Here is a 17,066-nt window from a genome sequence, read left to right as displayed (position 1 = left end):
AGTGGAGTAAAGTTTAATGCTAATATAATTTCTATACAACTTGGTGGGTTTGATGTTATTTTGGAAATGGATTGGGTAAGCGCTTATAAATCAAGAGTTATGCTTGAGAAAAAGATGGTTTTAAGTAAATTTCCCAAAGGCGAACTTCTCATCATATACAAGATAAAGGAAGATTTGTGTGATTGTGTCGCGTATTATCAACTAGGTGTGAGACTCATATGTTATACGAGTTTAATAAAACAAAAAATTAAATATGAAAGTTTAAATAAAATTTTATTTAAATTTGAAATTTTAGATTTGAAATTTAAAATTTAAATTTAAAAGGAAACATATTAAATACTATATGAATACTAATATCGTAATTTATTGATTATTTTCAATTAAGACAATTATTAATTAAGGTGCGAATATGATGTGTTAATTAAGAAAATATAAAAAAAATGAGAAAATAAAAAATGGAAAAAACAATTATTCAAAAATACCAAAAAATGACATGTATACAAGTTAATGAGAAAATGACATGTGTCAAAATTATTTTCATTTATTAGGTAGGATGTCCTTAAGGCAAAAAAATGTGTCGTTAAGGTATGTTATACTTATTCAACATGCATAATGGATTCCTCTAAAAATAAAAGTTATCGGTGATATCATTATGGTGATTGAATTTCCCAAAGTTTTCCAGGACAAATCACTAGGCTTTTCTGTAGAACGATAAGTTGAGTTTAGAATTGATTTAATGTCGGGGACAACACCAATTGCAAAAACCATGTTACCCTTTGGCACCAGTCGAAATGAAAGAATTGATGATACAACTACTATAATTGTTGGAGAGGGGATTTGTGTAGTGAATACTTTGTCTTTGGGAGCTCCAATCTTATTTGTAAAAAAAAGGATAATACAATAAGAATGTTTATAGATTACTAGGAACTAAATGAGATGATTGTAATTCATCGAATTGACATTCACTTTAACCAACATCAAAGAGGATATTTCTTCTCAAAGATGGACTTGAGATTCAAGTACCATCAATTGAAGGTGAAAAATGAAGACGTGGAGAAAACGACATTTAGAAGAAGAAATGATTATTTTGAATTTCATGTTATGTCATTCCCAATGGCTAGGAATATACAATGGACTTTTTTTTAAAGCATTTAATAATGTTTGAAATAATCATTTCGAAGTATCTAATATCACAATTTATCCAATCAATTGTTATATTTTAAATCACTACATTTATATTTCTTATTTGCTATGTTTTTTTTAAAGTTATATTAGTAAACACACAACATTTCTATAACATTCCCAAACTTTTGATCATATTTTAGACTTGTTTTTGAAATTCTAAAAGTGTTCTTTTCTCTATCCAAAATCCAATCCGAAATATGATTTTTTGGTCGAAAAAATATTTTTAATGTGGTATAAAATTAGTCCGAAATGTCTTTAGAATGATCTATTCCAAACAAAGAAGTAATTTCCCAAAGCATAAAAAAATTGGTAATCCTTTGCATTATACTACACAGTTATATTAATAGGATAAATTGGTCTTTACTCTTTAACTTGAAAAGGAAAAAAGTAAGAATGAGTCATTTAGCATAAAATGCATCGGTTCAATGAACGTATCAACATCAAATGTCATGCCAAAGTTCTTGCACTGTTTATTCTCACGTAGGCTGCTAATTCCAATAGCAACGTGTTTTACTCGTACAATCATGTTTGGTAGTGTATATTATTATATAGAATAAAACCAAATTTTAAGTTCTTCATTTAGTTATAACTTGATCAACTTATAATATAATACAACAATTAAAATATATAAAATAACATCGAAACATGTTACAATTTTTCAACTTGACTAAATTAATCGTAAAAGCGACTTAGTAATTATATATATATAGTCTACATATAGAAAAAAAGAAATCATTAACAAGTGTTGACATACTAGTATTCTGACATCCTCTATCGAATTATGATTCTCCTGTCATGCTATATATAGTATACACCCAATGATCCATAATCAATATCTATCACCCACACACCCAAAAACAACTATGGAGATGAGTAAAAGCGATTGTGGTGCAAAAAGTTGCGATCAAGGCATGAATATCATCAAGGTGAAGCATATCTCGAGCCCAGTGATGTTGGAAGCAAAAGACGCTTTTCAATTCAAGCAAATTGTTCAACATTTCACTGGTCAAACATCAAACCCAACATCTACAAGGCCCGACACCATGATCACCACCACATCCTCGAACCCACAAAACGATTTATATAATCGCTCTTGGAAAGAGATAGCAGATAGCCATATATAGTTGTGTTACCATATTCTCTTCAATTCTACACATATATAGCTTCTTTTCTCATTATTGTATGCATGAAATTAAAGACATACTTGAATGTTGAATTGAATGTCAGGTCTTTAGTCGTTTGTCTTTTTTTTTTATCTCCAGTAGTTTTATAATATAATAATATGATCACGTTAAGAGTTTTTGAAACATGTAATTGAAGCAGTAGGTGAATCAAGAAACATGAATAACACAACAAGACCTGCAAATTTACAACAAAACACGCAGCTACAATCCATGGTGTCCAGAAACATATATAAAACCACTAAAAGTTTCAAGTTTCAGGGTGTTGTTAATTACCCTACATGACCAAAATCCATTTATAAACGGCTTAACAACTTATTTTTCCAGATTTCTACTCTTCATACCTACTTCTGAAGCTAAAATCTAGTAGAGACTTAATATAATATGCTATAACACAACACGACTAATTAAACAAACAAACATGATCAGTTACCTTCATGATCAGCAGATTTCAAGTAAAGCGACTCACCACCATCTCCACCACCACCACCACCACGTCCTTCAGTGGTGGATCCAGAAAGCCCAATACTATTATGATCTTGCTTACGTGAGAAGTCAGGGAACCCTCCTATACCAAGGTGCGAACCACTGCCACCAGCTGCACTGGTGCTGTCGCTTTGTAACATATGAAGTCCGCCACCGGAGTTCATTCCTAGGTGGCTGTGCATGGCGTCCTGCTGCTGTAGTGAGGAGTACTGCTGTTGGTTGTAGAGCATAGAGGAACGTGCAGCCATTAGTGCTTGTGGTGTCATTTGTTGAGCTGCTTGTTGATGCTGCTGCTGCATGTAATGACCTCCTCCCTGTTGCATCATCCCTCCCAGCTGATACTGCATATATAATTAATAATTGTTAATTTTTTAAAAGTCGCTATTCACGATTATATATATAAGATGAAATTCTTCAAATTTGTACCTGAGAATGAACAGCAGGTGACTGAGGTTGAGAATCGGCAATAGCAGCAAGATACATAAGGTTCCTCTGAAGCTTCGCCTGATTTCTGCCATAATCACAACCATTTCAAACAACTTAATTCAAAGTAAAAGACTTATGAACGTATGTACCATATACATATATATGAAAGAAATGGAAAAACTCACTCGGCACATTCAGTCATTTTCCCTGAGTTTTGGCTCTCGACAATTTTCAGAATCAGTGATTTGTTCTCATCGAGGTACTGCACATATATACATGGAATGAAAATTTAGTACCCAACAAAAAAAAAATTAAGAACATATAGCTTTTACCCAAAGAAAACGTCAAGATCTTGTGGGTATTAATTATATGATCCATTCACATGTTTCCTATTTTTCTATACAGTTACTATTCTTGTAATTGTATGAAGAGAAGTAGATTTTATACATGTTGAAGAATAAAAAATGGCTATATATATAACACACATCCGTATGGGTGATTATTGTTACATCTGTCTTGAAGAAAACAAAAACATTTAGGCCTACGTAAGATGGGGAATGTACCTATTCCAACTGTTGCATTATTTGCTCTCGATCAATAAAAATGAAACCTTTTGGCTTTTGCCCTATCCAAGATGGGGCACACTAGCTAGCCAACTGCCTAATGGGGTCATGGACTCATGGTTAAATTATTTTGCCCAATCTTGAGTAACATTTGGTCTTCCATCCACAATAAAAATGGAACCTTTTTTCCTATCTCTAATAAAAATGGAATCTTTTTCACCACCCAAAGCCTAAACAGTTAGGGGATCGATCGAACTAAATGCATTAGTAACCATTTACATATACTGTTAACAAGACCAAATTCGCTAACATTTAAACACAAAACCCTAAACAATATCGGAGATCTAAAGCCAAAAACCCTTTTCACATGTTCATTCTTTTGCGTCTTTATCCCAAATGGTTAAAAGGTTTGGCATCTGAAGATGAAAGATTGATTTGAACATGACAACTGGATACAACTAGCCCTAGCTAGGTAATTTTCTAAAGTCAAATATTAGGTCTAGGCTCTAGCATCACTGTCAGTCTTGAATCTACTTTATTTTGTCATACGAACATAGACTGGAAATGAAGATAATACATAAAAGTATATATTATATGATCACATTTTTTTCAATGAAATTTATGGAAAAAGCTAGCAACATACCTGGACAGCAAAAGGCCATCATATAAATCAATCGGGTATCGCATCCAATACTATAATCTAGTTACTAGTAGCATGCACAAGCACAGATATTGATGAAAATAAAGAATGTTTAATGCAGAATCTTAACTCACAGATTACCAAGAAGGTAATATAATTTATTCCAAAAGCCAAAGTATTAATTTAAAGAATAAATTCTAAACAAGTTAACAAGAAATAACATGGGATTCGTGTTATTCTTTTCTTTCTTTTTTCAAAGAAATCATGTTCTCTTTTTTTTCATTTCCCTAATTCAATTTTTAATGTGTCTAAGAAAACATGAAGAACAAAATCACCAATCAGAAAGAAAAAAAATAAAAAAGAAGAAAAAAAAAGAGTAAAGAGTAAAGAACACAAATATATATTTAGTCAGACATGTGATATAAGTTATATATATGGAGGGAACCTGTTGCAGATGAAGAAACAAAGAAGAAAAGGCAAGTAAAAGCTAAAAAGAAAAGCGAAGACAAAAAAGATCAGAAAAGGGAAGTTTAAACAGAAAACCCCAACAACAAGACACACAAAGAACTTGGCTCATTCACTGTGTGTTGTGTGTGAGAGAGATAGAAAGTGAGAAAGGGATGAAAACTCATGAAGTTAAAGAAGAACCTGTTGAATATGATCAGTAGTAACGCTGTTAGTGGGATAATAGGCGGCCATCATGGGCTGCATCTGCATCAGGTGCTGCTGCATTATATATATATTTCTATCTTTTTATGCTACTTCTGCTACTACTACTGTATAACACCTCTCTCTCTCTCTCTATATCTATCACTTTCTCTCTCTATATATGATGTGTATGTATGTATGTATATATGTGCGTGTTTCTATCTCACTCTAGAATGGATGGATGGAGAGAAAGAAAGGAACACTGCAAAGTGCAAAGGGGGGAAATGAATAGGGCTCCACAAGAAACCCTTTTCTTTTTTTCTTTTTCTTTCTGTGTGTTGTTGTGGTTAAAATCAGTTTGTTTGACGAGATTAAATGAGCTTCTTTTAAAACCCCAAGACCACAGAGATATTAAAGGCTGATAAATGGAGGGATGGATGGATAGCAGAAGATTGATCAAAGAAAACAAAAAAGCAGCAGGCTTTTCTCAGTGTACTACTCTCTCTTTGGCTATATGGCTGGACTTTGTGCCTTGGTGCTGGTGATGGGATGAGAGAGAGAGTTCACAACTTCACACTAGGGTTTTTTTAGGGGTTTTGGAACTTCAAATTAGAAATATTTTTATTCTCTCTTTCTCTCTCTCTCTCTCGATTTTCAAGTGGGTATTTGTCCAATGTGTTTTTTTGCAATTTATTATCTTGTACTATTATTGAGGAATAAGGTAAATTTACTTTACCTCCTGTTTTAACTTCAATAATTTAGGCCAGTCATATTAACTTTTGTACGTTAGGCTATCTTTGAATTTTTATAAAAATCCGAGAAATTAATGCGGATCTAAAAACCATGTTTTCTGAATACAAATTATTGGATATTGTATATCACATGTACTCAAGAAACCAAAATGGAAAGGAGCGCAACATGAACAAAAAAAGTTTACGGTGTTCATACTTTGAGAAGAAGATAAATGACGTCGGTGTTTTAGTGTCTTCGACTCTTAAAAACAACATAATACAAGTAGGTAGATGTCATGATCGTATCATACTGACCAAAGAAAATAGTAGATGAGGAAGTTGTTAGTTGTGAACTTGTGTATTTACACGAGTACTAAAACAAAGGAGACGAAACAAAAACTGTACAATAAATTTATTGAAATAAATTTACTTAGCATATAAAAAAAGGAAACTAACAGCTAAAAACAAGATTTTGATGAACAAGTAATTAGTTCTACAAAAAAGTTTAACCTAAAATAACATATATATATATATATATATATATATATATATATATATATATATATATATATATATATATATATATATATATATATATATATATATATAACTAGCAAAAATTCTTAAAAGGTTTATGATTAAAATAGAGAAAAATTTGACAAAATTAACAAAATTACCTAATTACTTTTCATTTAATAGCCAAATATTTGCAATTAGCTAAAAGTAGACCATCAAAGACAACTACTGTTTCAGAAAAAATCTATTGTTCGGGTTTCCATATAAAAAATCATTTTTTTTTGACAAAAGTGTAGGTGATTTAGTCACATACGGTGCACTCTCAAAATAAATACGTTTTTGTGTCTGTATGAACATGAAGAACAAAAGCGTAGGTGAGGGCACGAAACCTACAGTTTCCCTCCTTACCTACGGTTTGGGTAAATTTGTTTAAGTGTTCACTACTTTTTAGTTGAAATTGATTACTATTTCATATTGATTTTGACTACTATATCGCACATATTTTTACTAGTATATCTAAAAAGAATGTATTTTTTTGGAGAATAAAAGTAAATGTTTCATTTTTCTCTAAAATATTATAGTATGAGTTCCACTGAATATTTTATCTTTCTTATCACTGACGGGAGATAACAGTTTGTTGGTTCCCAACTATCGTTTGTTGGTTCACTTTCAAACTTAAATCTCACCGAATGTACATAGGGTTTTGTTTTCAGGGTAAAGGGAGGTGGAGGTTGGTCAAAAATGTCCAAGAGGCTGTTAAAGTTCTTTAAATAAGGTGAAAACTCTAAAAATTAGGGTTTGTCCAAACCATGCGTTCGCCCAACGTACTCCCACGTACGCCCAACATACGTGGGTGAAGCCCGCGACCAGCAAAGAGCTAGTACACTAAGCGTACTCATAGAGTACGCCTCGCGTACTAGCCAATGACCAATATGTTAACAATTTTTGCATTAAGGGCTAAAAAGGAAACATAACAAAACTCGAATGTTACACCCGGTGCATGGGCACCACGACGCGATAGCCAAAGTAGGTTGCTAGTAGAGATAGAGTACCACGTCGTGGCAAGCATTTATGCATCCATTGGATGAGGTCAAATGGTCACCATGGTGCAGGGATTAAGTAACCACGATACGGTTAAACATCATAACATAAGGTTGTTAAGCCTTCATTCTCGTTATTTTGCACCCCAACCCATCCATAGCTAAGCTATGACGATTTTGAGGTTGGAAAAGGATCAAGAAGCGATAAATAGTGTACATGGTGTGGATTGGAGAAGAAAAGCTCAAGAGGTAATCATTTTCTCTATTTTAAGATAGTGAGGCTTTAATGGTGTTTTTGATTAAGTAAGCAAGCTATGTTAGATAAGAGTAATAAAGCTTGTTAGTGGTGTTAAAGAATGTATTTAGATGCCTTAAACAAGCTTGTATGTGATTCCCATGAGTGGGATCAATCCAATGAGAGTTAGTGTTTGAAAACCTAACGATTGGGATTATGAATTGATGCATTAGAGTATATTATATTTAATGTAATAGTATGGGATGCTTAATTTCTTATTCGGATGTGATTAAGAGATAAAGAATGAAGAGATATATTAATGATCCATTAAGTACTCATTTTGGCCTTAAGAGGAATTAAGCTCTTAATAGGTTAAGACAAGTATTAAGATGCTTGTGTATGTATATGATTAGGCCTAAGAGAAAAGAATATGGTTTAAGATGCATCAACGACAAAGTAGATGAAGATGAGATAGTTAGTCTTCACTAACTAATAAGGTGAGTTATAGCTCTTACTATCTCTCTTTAAGTTATTTTTATAATTTTTTATATATAGGTATGTATGTTTATGTATGATAGATTCATGTATCTAAGCGCGGCAAAGAGGAAGGAAAGATAGGGTTATATAGATTATAACCTTATGTAAGATTAAGCAAATGTGGTTATACATGTAAGACATGTATAACCAAAATATGTATAAGTGGGTAAAAGATGAACAGGGGTATTATGAGTAATACCCTTAAGAGTAGATAAAGAAAGAATATGATTATATGTGATATGATCCTAAATATGAATATATGATGAGAATGGTGTATGTAGATACCTAAGAGATTGTAGATAGAGACAGAATATGATTATATGTAGTATAATCATAAGAATAAGTATGTATGTCTACACAATAATGGTATTGTAGAATGTCAATATCTTATTAGACATAGACATAGATTAAGTATTTAATGAGTTAAGTACTAGATTAGAAAGATCAGAAGATCTCTTAGTATAGATAAAGAGATAGATTGTCCAAGGGACTAGTATTATGTGATGAGTCACATAACAAAGATAGAGATGTAGAGATAAATGGTTCCTTTAGGAACAAGAGATAGAAGGTTCCTTAGGGGAAAAGTATATTTCCTTCGGGGACAAGAGATAAAAGGTTCCTTCAGGGACAAGAGTATGGTTCCTACTGGGACAAGAGATAAAAGGTTCCTTCGGGGACAAGAGTATGGTTCCTACACAGACAAGAGACAGAAGGTTCCTACATGAACAAGAGTATGATTCCTTCGAGAATAAGAGTATGGTTTCTGTAGGGACAAGAGTATGATTCATGTGGGAATAAGATGATGGTTCCTTAGGGAACATAGATAGAGGATCCCTTTTTGGGGATGTAGATAGATGATTCTTGCAAGAATCTAGATTGTGTATGGTTAGAGAAGATAAAGAAAAGGTTCCATGGATCGAACATGATAAAAGAGTCTTTATAAGAACTTAGTGATAATCCGTAAGGGATTAAGAGTATGGAATCTGTGAGGGATTCAAGAGTAAAAAGAAAGATTAAGGCTCCATGAGGGATAATAAGATAGAGGAATAAATCCAAATGAGTGTGCCCGATAATGAAAGTGGGATGTTGTTCCCTTAGAGTAGAGTATGAGACGTGACCATTGGATTTAGACGAGAACAACGTGCTAAGGCACTAGATATGAGAATACAGAAGAAAAAGAGTAGAGTAGAGAAATAACAATGAAGAGGTAGAGAAAAAAAAGAGATAAAGACAGGGATAAAGTTACAATATGTGTAGAGTATGAGAAGAGTCTGAAAAGAGGCTAAGAGAAAAGTATGAGAAACAGAGTAGATGATAGAGAAAGAGATAGATGGGATGAAAAATAGTAGAAGGAAAAAATTGGAGAAGAAAGATAAAAGAGATAGATGAATGAGAAGAAAATCAGTGCATGTTATTAAGTGGAAGATTTAGATGATAGAGTATGAGAAAGAGAAGAAAGATGAAAGATAAAGAAAAGATAAAAGAATAACTCACTAGAAAAATTGTATATGATGTTACATATGTTTATGTTTTACAGGTTCAGGTAGTAGTAATCATGGTACCAAAAGAGAAGATAGGAGCACACGGAAGACTTAGATAGTAGGATGTTATTTATTGTACTTTCCTTGTTGTTCTAATTTGTATGTAAGACTATATTGTAAACCCGTGACTTTTTATGGGATGCAAATGTTTTAATTTTTTTAGAATTCCGCATTGTAGATAAAACTCTGTTAAATCTTATAGATTATATGTATAGAAATCTAGGTCGTTACATGGCACATATCTTAATGATGTGGGTGTACAAGATTACTTTGAACACAAACCACAAGGCCTAGTTAATTGGGTTAGTAATGAAACTGGAAAACAGAAGTCCGTCTTTTGAATGATGGTGAACTACAAGGATATGGGGAGTTTGTAGATTGTAACAAGTTAGATCATGTTAGGGTTAAGAAAGGTTGTGGTGCAGAATTGGATTGTCGGTGGACTGCGTATGTTCCCTTTCCAAATTGATATTTCTACTCTAAGTATGGGTTACAAGAAATCAAGTCTTGGATAATCCAAAAGGACATTTACGAATATAGGCACATAAATATGATTCAAATTTCCAGATAATTCTGAGATCATTTAGAATATATATATATATATATATATATATATATATATATATATATATAAAGAGAGAGAGAGAGAGAGAGAGAGAACTAGGAAGGGTGTATTATGGCTCAATGGTAGAGTCGTATTTAAACATGACAATTGGGGTTTTTTTATATACCCTTATTTAACTACATATTTTAGGCCATTATATTAATATATTTGATTAAAATGTTATATTTTCATATATACGATACTTCATATGCTTGAAATTGTTCAATTACAGTCAAAATGGGAGCTGAGATGCAAAAGGAGGAGAATGGAGCTGAAAAAGACACAAAAAAGGATGTACGCAGCTTGACCCCCCATTAGTGTTTTTGCCATCTCTCATGACTCTTAACTCCGATTTACGAGATTCAAAATGATCTGAAATCTAGATGAAATCTCAAACGACTTTCGTGTTTTGAGAAAATTCTGATTCCTAACAACCACGGTGCGGTGAATGGAATCTTTGCGATTTTTGATGCTGACTTATAGAATACATGATAAACATGAGGACAACGACGTGGTGGCCAAAATTTGACAAGTATATATATGTCGGAAATTATGTCGATTCCAAAAGGTGGAGACCTTAGGGATGCAATTATTAACGAAGAAAAACCTTTCCAAGAACCCTTTGAGGCCGGATTCGAAGCTAGAGAGTTAATTGGAGCAAGGATTTGAAAATCCAAGTACTATTGTATTGAGATTTCACTTCGGGTTTGCTTGATGACCATGTCTCGCAATTGTTTGGTGGTTTTTTTCTTTTTTAGTTTATTGAATATGGTGTAAAAACCTTTACTTTCACTAGATATTGATGAAACCCTGTTGATATGCTTTGATTTCGCTAGTAGGGTTAATTGAATTTGCTTTTTACTTGTGTTCAATTGATTGCTTTACCTTTCATGTTAAAGTTATGATTTTTATTGTTTATTGTTAAGTATTATTAGGATTAGATGATCATTCTATCTTTATGTACTTGAATCATATGAATCTATGATCATTAGGTTTGTATGACTTGGACTTTGATCATAAGCCTACGGTTAGATAGTATTAATCGATGACTTTTATTGTTTTAGAGAGCATTAGATATCCATGCTATGCTTATATTGATTGCCATGATCATTGACAAGAAGTTACTAGATCATAATATATTTAATTAATAATGTGTTCACTAATTGCATGGTCACTATGTTAATTTTTCATTAATTATTAGTATTAGGAAATCCGATCAAGATAACTAGTCATATTACAGTTTGGTAACCAATTCAGTCCATTGCACTTCTAATAAATCAAAGATAAAAACTTAGGGGATTCACATTCTAGTGGAAGTACTTCTTATCTATTCTTTCCATTTAGTTATATAGTTTAGTTGATTAATTAAGCATTAAAATTAGTTTAATTTAGTTTACACAAAAACTACCCTTTACTTTAGTGCTATTAATTTAATTAACATTTGGATTATTTGATCTAAACTATCACGTTCCCTATGTTCGACACCATTTCTAACCTTAAACTATATTACTTCACGACTAGGTACACTACCTATTTGTGTTCAAGACTAGTTGGGATTAGATAGGAATTTATAAATTTATAACTAGTGTATAAATGAATACATTAAGTTTTTGGCTCCGTTGTCAGGGAATGTGTTAGGCATGTCAAACCCAACAAATAAAGGGTACAAATGACTCCTTAAACACTACTACTATGCACTAATAATGTAGTACAAGGTAAGTAGGGTCGATCCACAGAGACACGGGACAAGTGTTTATACCTTTTTGCGTAAGGTATAAAAATGGTCACAAAATGGGGGGAATTTATAAGCAATGATTTAAACTATAGAATAAAGCAATAACTAAATGATTGATTTAATGAAGTAGATTCAAGATTTGTAAGGACTCCAACTCCATGCAAGACAAATTAGCAATGTGATTCCAAGGATAAAATGATATTTGTTCAATTCTATCTAAATTGGTACATGGAAATGCTAACAAGATCTAGCACCTCCCATTCACCACATTTATTAACCAAAATAAGCTCTTTGATTAATCCTAACCTTACCAATCTAATCTAAACAAGCTCTTAGAATTAGGTTGAAAGATTGCATTAAACTTTATGTGAATGTTCCCAACAACACTCAATACTCCTCATAAGCTCGGGAGCATAAGAATGTGTGAATGAGATTTACACTAAATTCATTCAATAGAAATCAGTTTAGTGCTTGTTAACTAGTCCAATTTACAAAACAATTACGGATTTTGCAATTAGATAACTTGAATGATCTAACCCTAATTCAAATGGCCAATAAGAATCACAATTAGAATCAAACATTCGATTGAAATAAAATCAAATTCACTAGATAGGAATTAGAAGCAAACATCAAATCACATGATTGAAATCACAACTAAGAAGTCAAGACATGAAGTTGGAGAATCTAGGGTTCTAGCCACTCATGGCTAGAACAAGATCACAAATATGGAAAATGAAATTAAAGTTCTTACAAAATGAAATCAAATGTTCCCAAGTGTTAATCAAGTCCAAAATCCTCTAGAAAATCGCCTTATTTGCTCCCAAAATCGACCCCCCTAACTAAAAAGTCGGTTCCCCCCTTTAAGAATGGTGAAAAACTGCTTTAAAACCCACGTTTACGTTTACACGGCCCGCATAAATTAACATTGTCATTTACACGGCCCGCGTAAACGCAAAAATATACTGCGCAAAAATCTACGTTTACACGGCCCGCGTAAACGCAAGGCTTGCAATTACACGGCCGTGTAAATCTTTGTAAAGCCAAAATCTTCATTTCTTTGATATCTTGCTCCTTGGTGCTCCTCAAGTCCCGAAATTTTGTCCGCAACTCTTAATTACCTCCTCCAACAATATCCTACCTTCAAAAGTCCCTAAAATATCACAAAAGTATGTGAATGAAATTGCCTCATGAAAAATCCCGAAAAACATGCAAAATGCATGAGTTTAAGCCTATATACAATGTACTTTTATGAAATAAAGCTACAAAATGGGTACATGAAATGCACCTAACAGAATGATTGCATTTAGTTTGGATTATTTGTTTGTTGATTAACTTTTTTTTTTTTTTTTATAGTTTAGCTTTTAGTTTTTTAGTTTTTTCTTAATGGATACTCTTGATGCTATTCTTGAGCGTGAGTTTCAGGCACTTGATGATCTATTCGATCCAAAAAAATATTTGGATGAGCTAGAGAGGTTGCGAGCTGAAGACTCGGACGAAGAACAAGAGCAAGCTGAAATGCAGGAACCAACGTCGTGGTGTGATCATTACCACGACATGGACCCCTGTTTTTCCGGTTTTTGTTTTGATGCATGGGGTGACGAGTTAAAATTTGGAGAAAGTTCTGATGTGCGATCCATTTCTTATGAGTGTCCAACCAGTTCCAACCATTTTCAAGATTCTTGGATTATATGGAATTAAGCTCATTTGGCCAATTTTCAAAACAAAACGTCAAATATTATGAATCGGTAAAGGAGTATTAAGTGCAACATATGGATTGACATCAATTTTATTAGAAGTTTATTAAGTTGAGAGTCCAGCTCAAGACTCGCACAAAAAGAAGCGGTTATTGGGAGGCGACCCGACTTTTAAATTAGTTTGCATTTTTTTTCGTTTTCGTTTTTAATTTTTAGTTTTAATTTTATTTTTTAAATAAAAGTGATTTTGATGATTCTTATTTTTGTTGCAAGAGAATTTTTAGCTAAGAAATTGATGATGGGAAAAAATGCAAGAGTGGGGTGGAGTATTACGAGAAGAAAAGGAAGAAGCGTGACACACAAACAAGTGTGGGGTATACATTCGACATGGAACTAAAACCGAGGAGTCTTCTGTGCTATCAATTCTATATATGGGAATAATTTGATATGTGGGATTGGTCGAGAAACTAGCTACTTCAAGACTAGTCGATTCATTCAACAATGAAGAAATAAGAGTTTTCACGAAGACGCGATGCGAGCCTAGCTAACTCGAGACGCAACTTTTTATTACATCACAACTACTTTCCTGACATTTGAAGATTGCGATGCGCCAATTCTCACTATGCGTCTTGGAAAATATTTTCTCACGGTTGGCGTGAAGGGTTTTGAGCATTCTAACACTCTTATGGTGTACATACAACCCTAGAAACCTTGGATCTATGTTTTCTCTATTATACATGTAAATTTGATTTTCCAAGGTTCTCAACCTAACTAGCATGTTTATAGGGTACTTGTAACATAAAAACTTAGTATAATAACATACCTTTTCTTGTGGTTGATTTCTTGGAGTCTTGAGAGCCTAGCACCAATAATGTGGATGCCTCAAGTGGAATCAAAAATCACCAAACCAACTTGGAAATCTTGAGAAAATAATATGCACTAGTAGAAATTGGCCCACTATTGTTCACTCACACACTAGTGTCATTTCATGTGCCAAAGACCACTTTATATAGTATGGTGGATTAGGGTAACATCCATGTAAACCCTAATACACATGACCTTTCATTTCCATAGGATCCATGGGTTAAAAACTCTATGGACTATCCATGCAATCTTAGCCCATCCTAAATGAACTTTGGCCCATTCTATATATATAATAGTCCATATTTAATTAGTTCCTTATGATCACTAAATCAATTCCAAATTAATTATTGATCAATACTAATTAAATAATATGATTTCATATTAATATATTATAACTTATAATATATTAATAAATCATAAATATACTATTCTCAAAAGATTATCCATATAAATTATTTCGGTGAAGTGCAACCCAAATGGACCATGCCGAGTCGGGTTAAGTACATACCAAATATAGTTACGGACTGAGACACCTTATCCAACATGACGTTCCAAATTTTTATAAAGTCCACGTCGAGGCCCTTTATTTGCCACGGCATGAAGTTCCAGAGACACGTCGTGGCCAACAACTTGCCACGACGTGGCAACCCCCCAGTCAAATTTCCGAGCCATGAAAGACTAGTTCTCCGCCTACCTTTATGCCAAAAGTCCACCAATTTTAGCAAGGATGTTAAGTTCCTGGAGTGTTCTAGCAGATAAATTCAAGCTAATATCAACAACCAACCCACGATAGTCATCCAAACTCACGACTACATAACCAAGGTGAGTTTGTTCCTTTTCTCCATCTTTAAATTTATGTTCTTTTATTGTTTAAGCATGTAATGGGGACATTGCATTATTTAAGTGTGGGTTAGGGGTTGAATATAGGAATGCAAGCTTACTGATAAAAATTGAAAAAAAATGACTAGGATTTTAAAAAATTATTAGAAAGATTTGAAATAATAATCTAAAAATTGAATCTAATTAAAAAATTGTTAGGTTGAAATATAGGCTGCTATTATTGTGTGGGAGTATCCAATGTGAGTTTCAATGTTTATATGAGACAATAGATGTTATAGTGTATTTGTAGCTTCCCTATCATAGTGAAATCATGGAAAAAAAATACGAACTTGCTTAGTTTGAGGGCCATAATACATTTAGCATCGTGTACCAGAAATGTATCCAGGAGAGCTTATGTAGTCATTATACTTGGACTAATACCTCTAACCAATAAGGGTTGAAGTTAAGTTCCCTTGCTTAAGCATATGTTTTTATAGGATTTTTAGTTTTTAGTGAAAAAAAGTGAGAAAAAGAAAAAAAATAGAAAAAAAAGTAGAAAAAGAAAACAAAAAGTTGCAAAAGGTGAAAGAATAAGAGTACAAAGCTATAAAGATCAAGAAATATGAAGAAAAGTTCGAAAATTGAAGACTCAAGAATAAGACAATTTGTTAAGTTATTATTATTAACTGTAAATTTTCTTTCTAGGTTATTTTTCCATATGTATGCTTGGGGGCTCAACCAAAAAGTAACTTGAGGTCAAGAAAGATTTCTGAGGATATTTTCAGAGGGATGCATAAAATAAATGTTGTTATAAAGAAGTAGGGAAATGTTTGTGAAGATTGTGAGTATTTAGGATTGGGGGAGTTCTTAGGAAAATGTAGACACAAATACATGCATTACGATCTTAATGTAATGGAGATGCTCAAAATGGATTGTCTTGTGCGATGTTGGTAGCTAGGGTTTTGATGCGATAATAATAAAACCAGTTTTGCTTGAAGACAAGCAAAAGAAAAGTGTGGGGTATTTTGATATGACCTTATTTAACTATATATTTTAGGCCATTATCTTAATGTATTTAATTAAAATGTTATATTTTTAGATATATGATATTTAATATGCTTGAAAATATTCATCTATAGTTAAAATGGGATCTGGGATGCAGAAGGAGGAGAACGGAGCTGAAAAAGACACAAAAAGGATGTTGCTGGAAGCTTGACCCCCCATCAGTGTTTTCGCCATCTCTTATGAATTGTAACTCCGATTGACGAGATTCAAAATGATATGAAAACTAGACAAAATTTCGGACGGCTTTCGTGTTTTGAGAAAATGTTGATTCCCAACGACCACGACGTGGTGAATGGAATCTTCGCGATTTTTTATGCTGACATGGAGACTACATGATAAACATGAGGACCACGATGTGGAGGCTAGAATTTGGCAAGTATATATATTCCGGAAATTAGGTCGATTCCAAAACCTATAAGCCTTACATATACAATTATTGACGAAGAAAAACCCTTCCAAGAACGCTTTGGGGTCGGATTCGAAGCTATAGAGCTAATTGGAGCAAGGATTTGAAGACTCAAGCACTATTGTATTGAGATTTCATTTCGGGTTTGCT

General features: G+C 33.0%; 1 protein-coding gene across 2 annotated transcripts; it reads right to left on the bottom strand.

Annotated features, from left to right (window-relative positions):
• Nucleotides 1-2,530: 2,530 nt before the first annotated feature.
• Nucleotides 2,531-5,725, bottom strand: LOC145068877 (uncharacterized). 2 transcript variants are annotated; one of them, XM_079015843.1, is made up of 4 exons: nt 5,130-5,725; nt 3,464-3,540; nt 3,279-3,363; nt 2,531-3,193 (listed from the first exon to the last, which is right to left on the bottom strand). In XM_079015843.1, exons 1-4 carry the CDS (start codon nt 5,211-5,213, stop codon nt 2,792-2,794), a joined length of 648 nt encoding a protein of 215 aa, XP_078871969.1. In that variant the 5' UTR covers nt 5,214-5,725; the 3' UTR covers nt 2,531-2,791. The 2 variants fall into 2 exon arrangements, with proteins under 2 accessions (XP_078871969.1, XP_078871970.1); XM_079015844.1 differs by lacking the exon at nt 5,130-5,725 and adding an exon at nt 4,485-4,650.
• Nucleotides 5,726-17,066: the final 11,341 nt, after the last annotated feature.

This window comes from Lactuca serriola, chromosome 8 (genome assembly GCF_051521515.1).
Source record: "Lactuca serriola cultivar US96UC23 chromosome 8, Lser_US96UC23_V15, whole genome shotgun sequence".
In the NCBI taxonomy this organism is placed as follows: Eukaryota; Viridiplantae; Streptophyta; class Magnoliopsida; order Asterales; family Asteraceae; genus Lactuca; species Lactuca serriola.
This window is presented reverse-complemented; position numbering and strand designations above follow the sequence as displayed.